This window comes from Perca flavescens, chromosome 1, assembly GCF_004354835.1.
Source record: "Perca flavescens isolate YP-PL-M2 chromosome 1, PFLA_1.0, whole genome shotgun sequence".
Taxonomy (NCBI): Eukaryota; Metazoa; Chordata; class Actinopteri; order Perciformes; family Percidae; genus Perca; species Perca flavescens.
The window spans coordinates 25,865,419-25,879,888 of record NC_041331.1 but is presented as its reverse complement, the minus strand read 5'-3'; the positions used below and the strand labels follow the sequence as shown (position 1 = coordinate 25,879,888).

The 14,470-nt window shown below is 41.1% G+C and overlaps 1 protein-coding gene across 1 annotated transcript; it reads right to left on the bottom strand.

Annotated features, from left to right (window-relative positions):
* Nucleotides 1–6,727: 6,727 nt before the first annotated feature.
* Nucleotides 6,728–13,914, bottom strand: cmtr2 (cap methyltransferase 2). Its single transcript, XM_028575456.1, has 3 exons — nucleotides 13,848–13,914; nucleotides 10,359–11,612; nucleotides 6,728–9,096 (listed from the first exon to the last, which is right to left on the bottom strand). The coding sequence occupies exons 1-3, from the start codon at nucleotides 13,887–13,889 to the stop codon at nucleotides 8,032–8,034; spliced, it is 2,361 nt and encodes a 786-aa protein (XP_028431257.1). The 5' UTR covers nucleotides 13,890–13,914; the 3' UTR covers nucleotides 6,728–8,031.
* Nucleotides 13,915–14,470: the final 556 nt, after the last annotated feature.

The following is a 14,470-nucleotide window of genomic DNA, read 5'->3' as shown; positions in this document are numbered from 1 at the left end:
TCCTACATGCCTGGTTCCCACCGTGAAGCATGGAGGAGGAGGTGTGATGGTGTGGGGGTGCTTTGCTGGTGACACGGTTGGGGACTTATTAAAAATTGAAGGCATACTGAACCAGCATGGCTACTACAGCATCCTGCAGCGACATGCCATCCCATCCGGTTTGCGTTTAGTTGGACCATCATTTATTTTTCAACAGGACAATGACCCCAAACACACCTCCAGGCTGTGTAAGGGCTATTTGACCAAGAAGAAGAGTGATGAAGTGCTGCGCCAGATGACCTGGCCTCCACAGTCACCAGACCTGAACCCAATCGAGATGGTTTGGGGTGAGCTGGACCGCAGAGTGAAGTTAAAAGGGCCAACAAGTGCTAAGCATCTCTGGGAACTCCTTCAAGACTGTTGGAAAACCATTTCAGGTGACTACCTCTTGAAGCTCATCAAGAGAAGGCCAAGAGTGTGCAAAGCAGTAATCGGAGCAAAGGGTGGCTACTTTGAAGAAACTAGAATATAAGACATGTTTTCAGTTATTTCACACTTTTTTTGTTAAGTACATAATTCCACGTGTTCATTCATAGTTTTGATGCCTTCAGTGAGAATCTACAATTTAAATAGTCATGAAAATAAAGGAAACGCATTGAATGAGAAGGTGTGTCCAAACTTTTGGCCTGTACTATATATATATATATATATATATATATATATATATATATATATATATTTGTTCATATCTCTGTGTATAATTTAAGTATTGTTTTGTCTGCCATGCCAGATGTTACATGTCCCATATCTCTTTTTCTAATTCAGAGATTGAGTTGTCTTCTCTCGGTTTTTAGATGATCCATCTCTCCTCTATGAAAGGGACGAAGAGGGTTTGTTGTCAGACAACAGCTGCAGGAGGGAAGAGAGTGACTCGTTTGCATCGCTGCAGAGTCGCTGTGACAGAGAGCAGATGTTCACTGTGATTGCTTAGTGGTGTGTTTATTTCTACTCTGTTCCTTGTCGAGTTGGAGCTGAAACATTACTGTCATGCTCAACATTCATCCTTTATAAAGACTCACTCTCCACTACTACAAAATCACTGCAATCTCTGCATGTATTTAACTTTCCCATTTCATTGTCATGTTCTGTTGTAATATTATAATAATATTATATTATTATATAATTATAATATTATTAAATATTATTATGTTTGAACTGGATTATTCGATGGTTATGTTCGAAATCTCGTACTTACTTCTGCTGGTAATGGCATACTTAATCATTAATTTAGGTTCAGTATGTAGTACGCAGTACGTTAGTGCACGATTTCGAACATAACCATTGAATAATCCAGTTCAAACATAGTGTGTAGTTTTTATTATTATATTACTATAATATTACAACAGAACATGACAATAAAATGGGAAAGTTGAATACATGCAGAGATTGCAGTGATTTTGTAGTGGAGAGTGAGTCTTTATACAGGATGAATGTTGAGCATGACAGTAATGTTTCAGCTCCAACTCGACAAGGAACAGAGTAGAAATTAACACACTACTAAGCAATGACAGTGATTTCATATTTCACAAAATATGAAATTGAGTGGAAAAGGTAATGTTGAATAAAAATTGTTAATCACAAATGTTAATCAACATTACCTTTTCCACTCAATTTCATATTTTCCAGTATTATTTTAACGCAAATTAAAAATGTTTTAGTGTTAAATATGTTTTTTACAGCACATTATATAGGTGAGGTTCACGCATTTCCTAATGTCACTCGGCAGTTGAGTATGTCCAGCAAGCTCACAATGCATACATTGCATAAATTCTTGCTAATCTAGTATTGGGCATTTCCAACCTGTTCTAACGAACTCGTAAAATAACGAAAAAACAGCGTGTTGGTAGAACGTACCGGGAAGAGCAGCATGTACACAGGGTTTAGTGAGTAGTATGTAAGGGGGAAATTCCGCGTAGAGAGGTTGGTCTGAGTGGTGGATGGGTCAAACACAGGACTTTCACCTAGGAGCCCGGGGTTCGTGTCTTTAACCGTCCCGTTATTGCCACGTGTCACGGAAGCTGCTTTCTTCTTTTACTGGCCCGTTCTGAAACGTAAGCCTACCCATGACCTTTCTCGAAACTCAACCGTCCCGTTCCTGCGAGTCACGGAAACATAAGCCAACCCACAAGCTTTTCTTTAACCTAACTGCGTCAAAAGGGACGCCAACAGTCCCAACCAAGCGCGTTTAGTTAAAATGCGTTAAATGAAGCTAAAGGAGACTTTTAGCGTCAATAACAACGACAAAGGCACCTGACCAAGCGTCCGTATTTTACGAGATGGGAGTGAGAATGTGTTGCCATTTCCCACATACACAAAATTTCTATACTATGCAGTGTGAAAGCACTACTTACTCAATTTTACGTCTTACTTAGTTTGAATAGTATGAACAGTAACAGTATATTAAAATGCGATTTCGAACACAGTCTGTGTTTACTGCACTGGCTCTGGGTATGACTTGCTAGTAAATAACAGCCACGCTCTGTGAGGCATTTAGTTTAAAGCACAGTAATGATTTGAGCTAAATTCTATCATCACTGTGCTAACATGCTCATAATGTCAATGCAAAGTCGTTAAGCAGGTATAATGTTTACCATGTTAACCATCTTAGTCTACCATGTTAGAATGCTAACATTTGTTAATTAGCACTAAACACAAAATGCCATTAGTTCTACTGACATTTGTCATAAACTAAAGTGGACAAATTACTTGAACCCAATGATGGCACTAGATGATTTCAGTTCCAGTTTCACTCAAAACTACAAATGTGAACTTCATGGTGGCGCTAGAGTATTGGGGATCACTATAGTTATTAGGATACATTCTTTGGGGAACATATGTACAAAATTTTGTGCAAATCCATCCATCCAGTAGATGTTCAGATCTTTCAGTCTTACCCAAAATGGTAGACCGGCTGACTGCCATCCATAAAGCCGGTAAACAGGAAGAGGACTTACTTTGACTTTCTATTCTTCTCTGTATTGTACTGCAGAGCTGACACAGCTTCTGGCAGAGCATCTGCTTTGGCAGTAACAGTGTCATCAAATGACCAGATAACATGAAGGGAAATATAATTACTGAAGAGATGAAGTTAGACCTGCTTTGTCAAACAGACAGGTGTGACCTGAATATAGAGAGAGTCTCTAGTAAATGAGGTGTTTTTAGTTTTCACACAGAATGTTGACTTAAAGCAGTAATTCACCATTTTGGGAAATAAGATTATTTGCTTTCTTGCTGAGAGTTAGATGACAAGATTGATACCAACCTTCTAACTGTCAGCAAGAAAGTGGATAACAGTGCGTTCCATTTACCTCGGAACTACCTCGGGATCCGGAGCTGGGAATGACGTCACACCCGAGTTCAATGCGTTCCATTTACAAGTTGGATTTTTCATTGTGGGGTAAGCTCTAGCCAGGTTCGCCTTTGTTAGCAATACCGGTTGATAACAACGCATTACACAGTTTTTTGTGCATACAAACAGCGTAACAACATGTCCACAGATAGAAGTTGGACAGGACTGTGTGTGTATGACTGATTTAGTGAGACACAAATAAGACAGAAGTGCCAATAACCGTATGTTACTATAGCTTTCACAAATGTTGATGCACGGGGCATCGATGTTGGATATTGAGCTCAGGGTACTGCGAGGTTGTCCGAGTTCCGAGCTCCGAAATCCGAGGTCAGGGTGGTGTGTTTCCGACTTTGACCTTGGAAATTCTGACTTCCGAGTACTAATGTAACACACTATAAGTGTATTTCCCAAAATGTCCAACTAGTCCTTTAGCAGTTGAGTCATGTCACAAAATGAGGACTAAACTTGAACTAGGCTACCTGAAACCTTGATTTTGTTTGAGACCTGAAACAAAACACTTAAACCTTTAACCCATTAGAATCCTGGAACAATAAATCCATTAATAGTCAGAACAGGGCGGGCCTTGCAAAGCTGTGCTTAACACCTTGCAAATGCAATTATTAGGCATATAACCCCGACAGGATCAAGAAAACAATGAATAAAACAAGGAGTTTAAAAGTCATTTTGTTATGCTGAGGATGTTTTGAGGAATGTTAATACTTTCTTTACGGTAACCCACCTTTTTCTCTCTCAGATTGACGACTGCAGTAACAAAGCGAGACTAACAAGCAAGACAGCGTCTCTTGAAATGAGATCACAGAGAGACAACTGACTGACTGAGCTGAATCCCTCTGATGAACACATCCTGCTCTGCAGGGAACACAACTCTCTTCTTCTCACAAGTTCCCTGTCCTGCTGCCTTATTTTTGTTACATAACGAGTTTTTCTTCACCTGATCTGTCAACGTCTTTTCTCTGTAGACAGCAGAGCAACGTGGTGAGTCTCCATTTAGCAGCAATGTGAAAACAAAAACACTCACAGAATCAAAGAATCAACATAACATTTATATCAGCCATAAATGCTGCTATTGATGAGCCTTACTTGCATTTTGTCACATTTATACTGACATTAATGTGTTGTAATTCACTGCGTGCCTGAAGGTAATTTTTCTTATAATACAGCCATGATCCAAACTAACCTTTTAAAACACCAAAGTCACATAATAACACAAACTAGCCGAACAAGGCAGCGGAGATCAGCAACTCCTGTGTTCTGCGAGGTATAATGACTATGGTGAAAATATCCTAAATATAGCGTTCACTTAAATTACTGTAATATTGATTTTTTTTTAGGTGGCTAAAATATATGTTAGCTGCAGCACCAGTCAACAGCAGTACATTACTTAGCTTCTGTGTCGGTACTCCTGCCTGCATCTCCAAACTGAGGGCATGCCGACCGCCATCTACTGTAGGTAATACACATAGACAGTACCAACCTCATACAACCCCACTTCAAAAAAAATCTGACCTCTTTCTTTAATAGGATCTCTAATATTTGGTTTTCTTCAGTGTGAATGGATACAGACTGACCTACTAACATTTCATCACCACATATTTAGAGTTCAGGACAAGTTCACAATCTGATTACTTCATCCACACAGATTGGACTGTAGTCAGTACACAGAGTGGTGACACTTAGGATGGATTACATTCCTGGTACACAATACGACCCAATCACTTGACTCAATCACTCTCACACTTTCTCACAAACACTCTCTCTCTCTCTCACACACACACTCACTCTCTCTCTCACACACACACACACACACACACACACACACACACACACGCCGAGAATGTGGAAATTATCAATTTGTATTAATCTGTCTGATTTAATTGTTTGTGTGGGGGCTTGGTGTCGCTGGAGTCAGACAAGGAAGAGGTCTTAGTGGAATATGACTTTCTGATTTTCTCTTATCCAGTTTAGAAACTCTGGATGTATTAAACTTACAAATGAAAACCCTTTTCTGAGTTTTGTCTGATAAGGGTATCTGTTAGGGGGTTGACCCAAAATACTAACCTAATATTTCAGGAGTGAACACAGGGGATGACCACCAATTGGGCAAAACCAGATTAGAGAGTCATCCCTGTTTTGACCTACAAGAGTGAGCCACTTTTTAGAAAAACAATTCCAGTGCTGGTTCCATGGTATCAGAATTTTGGATAGTCATCATGGAAACATTAATTGGTCATGTGACAAGGGCTGGGAAGATTGGCAGAACAGGAAGCCAAGTGACAGTACTCTGATTCAATGGAAATCACAATTGTCTGATTGACAGCACTCTAGCCCAATGGATTGGGGGGGGGCACACCAGGGGGGGCCAATCATACTTCAAGGGGGGCCAGTGCCACCTCGTGCCCCCCTTCTAGCACTGCCCAAGGCACCTTGGAGATTTTTTTTATATTGACTAATGGCATTCATTTTCTATTTCACAAACTCAATTGGTATGATAGTTTAAGACAGAGGGCTACATAATGACTTAAGTGTCTTTCGAAGCAGATTGTAGATTTGTGTTTTGTAGCTTATAGGAGTTCCTGGTTAGTTTTATTGTTAGCACTCACCATAGACACAAACAGAGTGCTGCCTGTGACCTCTGAAGGGAACCTACTGCAGGCGGGATCACTTCCATCTTAACATCCAGCCGTTCATTAGCAGGCACTGGAGTTGAAAGCATGCTGCAGGAGATTCCACTTCTTCTTCTTATTCACAGATACCGAGGAATCCTGGTTTAATCAAAATGCAAGTATCGGCTCCATCTGCCAGCACTGTACTAATTAAAAATCTACCAAACGTATCCACAAATGCCTGTATTACACAAAGGAAAGCCGCTGAGATATGACTGTGTTATCACATAAGACAACAGTTATCTCACATTAACAGATGCACAAAATATAATCGCACTACTTCTTGTGCCATAATCCTTAGCAAGCATACAAGTATAGGCTTAATTGCGATTTCAGAGTCAAATTGAATGATGACCACCATATGTATGAGTACATTAGCAAACATCAGGCTGTGCCAGCGTTTAGTGTATCTGCCCTTCCACCATACGGTACAGGCTCCATATTTCTCACTACAGCATCAAGCTCACCCTTACTACTACTACTACTACTACTACTACTCAAACCCATTTAAACTTACTCAAATCTGTTCAGACATGTTAGAACCCTGAAAAAAATAGTAATATTCTTATTATGCATTCTATTAATTCAGCAGGAACTAAAACAAACCATTCATCATATCAGTCCTAAATTTGACTCCAGTACATTAGACTTCATGTAATTTGTCAGTGCACATTTTTATTTTTTTAGAAAATAAACTCCTCAGTTACACTGTGCTGATATACATTGTACTGATATTATGAACCACAAACTTAAAATAAAAGAAAACTATAAAGCTATACAAATAAGCAAAAACTGCATCATAACAGTCCTAAATTTGACTCCAGTACATTAGACTTAATGTAATTTGTCAGTGCACATTTTGTTTTTTTTAGAAAATAAGCTCCTCAGTTACACTGTGCTGATATACATTGTACTAATATTATGAACAACAAACTTAAAATAAAAAAAAAGTATAAAGCTATACCAATAAGCAAAAACTGCATATTTTTATTGAAGCTAATATACAGTTCTTTTCTCAACAGCTCCTTAGTTAGCAGCTCATGCAGTATAAAACATTTTAGTGAGGCAGTCTGTCCTTTTATATGTGGATAGAAAGTTTTTTTTCCACAGGACACAAAAGAGAAATTAACTGTTATACCATAAGTCGCCTGTAAACTGCATGATGGCAAAAAGACTAAAAGATCCATAATAATCCACACAACAGGCACTTCAGGGTAAAACTCCCGGGTCTTTGTGATGTGGATTTCAACAAAAAACATCTGTGACTGACAGGAGGTCTGGTGCTGAGGGTTGGACTATTGTTTATTCAACCTCCCTAAAATCCTCAGTGAATTCAGTCACGGATGAGTTCTGTTGATCCAAATGCTGAAAGTAATTTGCATTTTCATGCACTGCAAGTTTGTATCATCAGACAACGTTGTTCCCGCCTGCATGTTGTCAAAAGCTTTGCATGTAGCACAATTGCATTTAGTCGGAAAGATGTTTTTGAGACTTTACTGGTGAAGGTTTACCTTATTTAAGAGCACAGGTTGGACTTCTGCATTAAAGCCTGACTATTTTGGGGATTTTATCTAATCAGAGATATGTGTATATGTAAAGTCACTTGATTTGCTCAGTTGGGGCTGAAGACTACAAGTTTAAATAATAAAAAAACGTTGAGTTACAATGTAGGTAATGCTAGCAAGAAGAATGCACGGAGTAAAAAATATTTATAAATATATATCGGATTCTGCTGCATCAATTTTGAGCCTCTTTAAAACTGTCCATTGTGAGTGTGAAAATGTTTATAGCAGTGCAATGCTGAATGAGTGGAGTACTTTTTTTAATATTAGCACACAAAAATGATTTAGCGTCGTTAAACAGTCTGCTGACTAGACAAGAATAAAACCGACTGTGACCTAATGACACAACTTCTGAACCAATAGCATGTACCCCAGAGTCCAAGCTCACTAAACTGCACTATGATTGCATGAGCAAATGCAGCTTCTGTTGGATGATTTCAGAGTTCATGGTCCGCAGGAACTCAGTCAGTCCTCCTGTGAGCAGTTCCTCCATGGGAACAAACTGCAGCACCTGACTGTCACACCCAGACGGCAGATTTTTACCTGAGTCCTCCTCCTCTCCTAACAACTGACCCACACAGTTATGGACGTCAGTGAGAACAGGGAGTATTCGTGCAGCAGCTTTAGGGCAGAAGCCAACGCACACAAGCATTGTCCCAACTACGCCTGAAGGGGCCGGACACCTGAACGTGACTGAGCGAAAACACACATGCAGGCAGAGCACAACAGCTGCGGTGACACGAGTGAAGGCAGAAAGCACAGGCAGCAGCAGGGCATCCCCAGAGTTCAGGTTCTGCAGGGAAAACACAACACAACCTAAGAGTTGCTGCTGGTACCGCGGCTCCCCATCGTGCAGCGTGATGCAGCCTCTTGGAGGAACTGAAGGCTCTGCAGAAAATGTTAAGACTAAATCCCCCAATTGGCTTTCACAGGCACCCCACACTGAGCAGCTGCCAAACACCAGACACCGTTTCTTCTTTTTGATGCGATCACTGTCGGCTGTGAAGATGCAAAGAGCTGCAACATCGGACAAGATGGAGGCCGTGCAAGTCACGTGGCAAGAGTCACAGGGGGGTACGCGAGGTGCGCGAGTCCAGTCTACTGCTGGGTCCATCAGGGCTTCATTTAAGTGGTTTAACAAACCTCCTTCACAGAACGGAGAGTTTCTGACTGCAGGCAGTGCAGCCCCGACGATAACGTACCATGAATCCATGTGACACTGTGACAGGGGTCCTTCCAGCACGCAGCTAGTTCCAGCGGCCTCCGTGCAGTGTCTCTGTATCCAGGTAGCATGGCCACCCCTCTCGATGCGCTCCCTCCAGCTCAGGGTCTGCAATTCCCTCCGCTCATTGAAGGAGCCCGTTTGCTTCTTCTGTCCCAGAGGTCGGCCCGCTGAGACCCTGCAGCAGGCGGGACTCACCGTGTTACGGGAAATCCATCGACTCCGTGGAAGGAAGCTCACCTACACACAGAGACACTTGATCAAGTTCAGTTTTAGACTTTTTGAAAGTTGTTATTGCTTTTTTAACGCCACTGTCAAGTTACTAAAACATTATACTTATTTTGCTGTATGAACCAAGCAATTAATATCTATAATGTACCAATTGAAGGCCACTTAGGTTTTCCTATCTGCTCCAGAGCTGAAAAAGGGAACAGACGGAAAGGCTCCACATGGGTTTAACACAAACTGGTGTACTAGCAAAAGATTACTACTCCTAAACTTGGGTCTGTTCAGGTCAGGTACAAATTTCCAAAACCCATGAAGACTCTATACTGCACTGCAGATCTTCTGGACGTATTGCTCATTGGAAAAATAGGCCTACATTTTACTCAAACAAAGTTGAAACTGAATTAAAGACTTATAATTGACCAAAAAAAACACAGTTTTAAACTTAATTTTTAGGCCAGAAGGTCCCTTAAGTTAACCTGACTCCGCCAGATGGATTGCTTCGCATTTGCTCGGCATATCCATCTGGGAACTTTCGGTTGGAGAACTTTTGGGAAGGGGCGGAATACTGGTTAGCTGATTGGATAAACCATCTGTCTATCACCACCTATGTTGATGATAGACGGGCCAAATCAACCAATCAGATCAAACTTCAGGAGAAGATCAAAAACATCTTTTCCTCCGAGAAAAGCCTCCAGTGCCGTTTTTTGCTCCTTTCAATGAAGGAATACTTTCTAATTTGGATAAAACTTGCACGATCGCTACGCTCATCTCATCCGTGGAAGCTGCCATGTTGTTTGGACTGAACAGTCGCTTCTCGTTGCGTCACACCTAAACCCGTCTCAAAACCAACGGTGATTGGTCGGTTGTTTGGCGAACGGCTCCAAATTTTCTCTTATCTCAAGATGCCAGACTGATCTGCGAGTAGAAAACTGGAGCTCGCGAGATCAGGATGGTCTCACGAGGCTACCCTTAAGTGCCCAAAAAAAATGAAAACATCTACAATTTCATGAGAACTGGACAAACTCCATCTGCTAATGAAGTCAGCAGCCAGGACTCCCTTGAAAAAGAGGTTTTTAATCTCAATGGGACTTTCCTGGTTAAATAAAAGGTAAAATAAAATAAAAAAAGTCCATGTGATATGATTGGAACCTCTAAAAGAGCTACCAAATGGACCTTTAGGTGAAATCCTTTTGTGAGCCGTTGTTTCAAAAGGTCAATAATGAACGTTGAAGCTCAGTTACATGACAAGTTAATGGTCTCTACAGACGTCTTACCTGGAAGCGCTGCAGGTATTCTTGAGCCGTACAGTCCCTGATGTAGTCGAGCCGCTGCCTCTGCTCGGTGCTCATTCCTTTAAACAGTCGCAGGTTTTCTGTGATCGTCTCCACCTGCAGCGTGTGGAAGTACGAGCACACTTCTTCATGCTGTTTCAGAAACGACACTGGGACAAGCGATTTGGGGAATAGTGCCTCTTGGTCGGCCAGATGGGGTCCGTAGTTACGAATCAGTTTGGAGAGCAAAGGCCTCACAGCCTCCTTGCCGTCATAGTTCAGACACACAACATAAACCTCAGAGTTGCCCGACTTGCTGGTGGCAGGTTTGAAGACGTCGACAGAGCGGAAACAGCAGTTCAGCAGGTAGAGAAGGCTGACGGAGGAGTGCTCATACAGGGTGAACATCTTCAGCACAAAAGAGCCACCGGGGCTCAGGAGCAGCAGGGCAGCTGTGACCTCACAGTAATGCAGTGACGCCACCAGCGCCTCCTGCTCGTCGGGCTTCTCCTGACAGTCGAAACTACCATCTGCCGTCACCACATCAACTCTACGCATGTTAGCCACAAATGCCTGCAGCTCCAGCAAATGTTTTTGGATCATGATGTTGCCGGTGTTATCTGAGCCGAAGAACCACCAGGGCAGTGTGTTAGCGATTAACCGATCATCTGCGATCGTCGTGCTGCCACCGTTAGCCTCGTGGTACGGGTTTAGAGTGTTGGCGGCCCAGCTCCAGTCACAGTAACGTGTGGACTCGCTGGTTTTGATGTAGTGGTTCAGAGCGGTTATGAAGGCCCCTGGAGCTTCACACAGGTGGACTGTGTTCAGCTCTCCATTTCGAAGAGCCTCCTCTGGAAGAAGATTGAATGTTCCCAGGATCTCAGAGAACTTGCACCAGGCCTGAGTGCAGATCTCTGCGTTGGCAGAAGAACGCACGGCGGCAATCACCTTCCCGGCTCGATTGGTGGAGTTGGTGTGCTGATGCCAGACCTCGACGTTCTTGTCACTGAGCTGGTTCTTAACATCATTAAGCGACGCCTTCAGGGCCTGCAGCCGGCAGTGCTCCTCCGCAGAGTGTCTGAGAGCGACGTTTGGGTCGGGGATGCACCACTCCCCATTGGAAGGTTTCACATAGGTTCTAACTTTACTAAAAAGACCCTGAATCTCAGTCAGTGTTTCGGTGTCAAACGTGTTGTTGAAATGCGGCAGCTTTCCAACTTTCCTCTTGGTCCCATTGCCTGAGCTCATCCTCCACACCTGTTGAAGTAGAACAACAAGAACAAGAGTTAGAAATGCATCCACTTTGTGTTTTGGTGTAATACACCAGACTGTTCAGTGTTTATGTAACCTGCTTATGTGGCACAGGTAGAGTCAATCTTAAGGACAGCAAGCAGAACATTTCACAGTGAATTATTCCAAGGCCCAGCTATGCAACCCTTAATTTTTCTCTACATGCATGAATGGTGTTGAATTACTTATGTCAACTCATTATGATGTGGCGCCCTCAGGCAACAGGGCAGACTGTAAATACTGGTGATTACATCACCAGGCCAGAGCTTCACCCAGAATGGCAAGAGATTTTCTACATCACTACCACAACACACAGGCTCCTATAATAAGACTTGAAAATAACAAAATTTGCTCAGCACTGGCAAATCATCATCAACATTTTAATATGACTACATGACGGTCCAAGTCAGATTAAAGATTTTGTTGATGTACGGTGAAAACCATTCATCTCCAAATTGTCAACCTTTCGTGAGCTAAGAAAACAGCCCAGTTTTCCGTGACAGCGTATTCTTCAGATAACCCAGTGAGTTTTTAAATGATTTATGTATCTTTAAAAATAGAGATACATGGTTTCACGAGACAGCAATGTTGCGTTTGTTTGGCTGAAACAGGAGGACGGTCTTCAGAAACTACATGCAGGTCGGTCTGTGATGGTAAGACATTTTACTAGAACAGCACAGTGTCCTAAAAATGATTTTTAACAATTCATGCAATTGTTGAGCAATTTCTAACTCATGACGTAAAAATAAATTTACAGGCAGAATCAAATTAACCCCAGAGCTAATCCCCTGCTCATGTGCACATGATTTAGATGACAACACTGGGCAGGAGAACATATTACTGGGTCATTTCTTGATTAGTCTGCAGCAACTCAGTGATGAATGGCAATATATGGTATGAAGCCAATACCAGCACATTTATCAATTATTCCTCATCAATCATATTGTTAAGCACCGCTTGTATGTATGAAAGTGCTCTGTGCTGTGTTTGTTGAAAAACAGCCTGATGTTACCGTTTTATCCATAAGAGATTTAGGAAAGTGATAAAGGGACTCAAGATGAAAGAGATAATTAGGTCTCACTTTGGTCTGAATTTATCATCTCAGATGGGCTGTAATATTATAAAGAATCTTTGAGGAATTAGCTGTAGTAGCAGCAGCTGTAGTAATACACAAAACATAACACATGGACATGAGCTTAGCATTAGTTACAGGCCTGCCAGCTGTAGTAAAATGAGTGTGTTAAATTGGTTCAAATATGTATAAAACAATTAGTTGATCAAAAATACTACGTAAATATTAATCAATAATGAAGTTTAAGTGTTTATCCCACTGAGTCACAACTTGTTTTTTGTATTTCAGACAAAAATTACTATAATTTTCTAAAATAAGGACAGATTTTGATAATTCATACAGACATGAGAACTGTAAAAACTTTGATATCACAATAATGGCAATTTTGCCTCAATCTGGAATCTCAAAGATAGGCACCTTTTTCTTGACTTGTCATAGTAGGAAAAGCACAGGTGAAAATGATAACCTTAACGATGGCTCAATTCCATCCAAGTGTCCCAGTAAGTTATCTCAGTGAGTCAGCATGCACAATACCAGGGCCTCTCCTAAGTGGAATGCAGCCATCATTAATAGTTTTGAATTCACCTGTGCTTTTCCTACTAGGAAATATCAACATGTCTGCCGTGAAAAAGGTTACCCCCAACGTAATTATTGCACATCCTGAGTGATAGTGCTTTTATTACATTCATGGTTGCTATGAAACAGATTAAGACATTACCAACAATGGGATGCTTGAAATTAAAATTTTCGCAACAATAAGAAATGGATTGCTTTGGATTTCCTATAACGGGACTGTAAAGCATAAAACAGAATCTAAATCCTGCACAACCTGCTCACTAATCTATTTAATGATAAACTTTACAACTGTAGCCTTATGTAACCCCATGTTTTGGGCTGTAAGGACAGTGAAAAGACCACAGCATGATAAATGTTGTGTTTTTGTTTATGAAGCTGAATGGGACACACTTCCTATAGGCGTAGTGCTCATGGTCGAGTTGTGTCCCCTAAAACCCGCAATAAGTGACGTTTCTGTATTGACTAAAGTCTCTTAAAGAAATATCTCTACAGTCTGAGGAGCTGTCTGTCGAAAAGATGTACGAGCACCGTGAAAACACTGAAGACAAACTCACCGGACTGTTAGCTGCTGTAAGGAAACGGAACCACGCTTTCATATGATTCAGACAACACTGCGCATGGGCACGGTTGAGAGGGCGTGCCTCTTTTAAAGGACTATGTCACTTTTTTATTTGGTTCAAATATTACAGTTTTTCTCAAATGCTAAAACACAAAAGCCAATCCTCTAAACCAAATGACCAGTTGTCTAAACATATTTACTAAATCTAGCCATCATTTTCCAATATCATAAACACATTTCACATGAAGACACAATTCACAAAACACAATCCTCCGTTCTCATAAATCTTAACACATATTTCTTTGCTAAAACACAAGTTGCAAAAGAACTCATGTGATGCAAAATGCTTGCCACAGTCAGCAATATTTGAACACAATGAACACACCTGGCGTCATTCATTACACACAACGACTCAAAATTGAAGATACTTGTTGCTAATGCTGTGACCACAGGAATTCTGTATAAATTACTAATTTCATTTTTACTTTCATATTATTTGCACTTATCTTAATATAGTTTTATGTTTATGGATTGTGATGACTGAATATTTGTAAATTGATTTTTTTTTAAACGGGCATGTTTGACAGGACATGAATGAGTACGGAAGGTGTGTAAAAA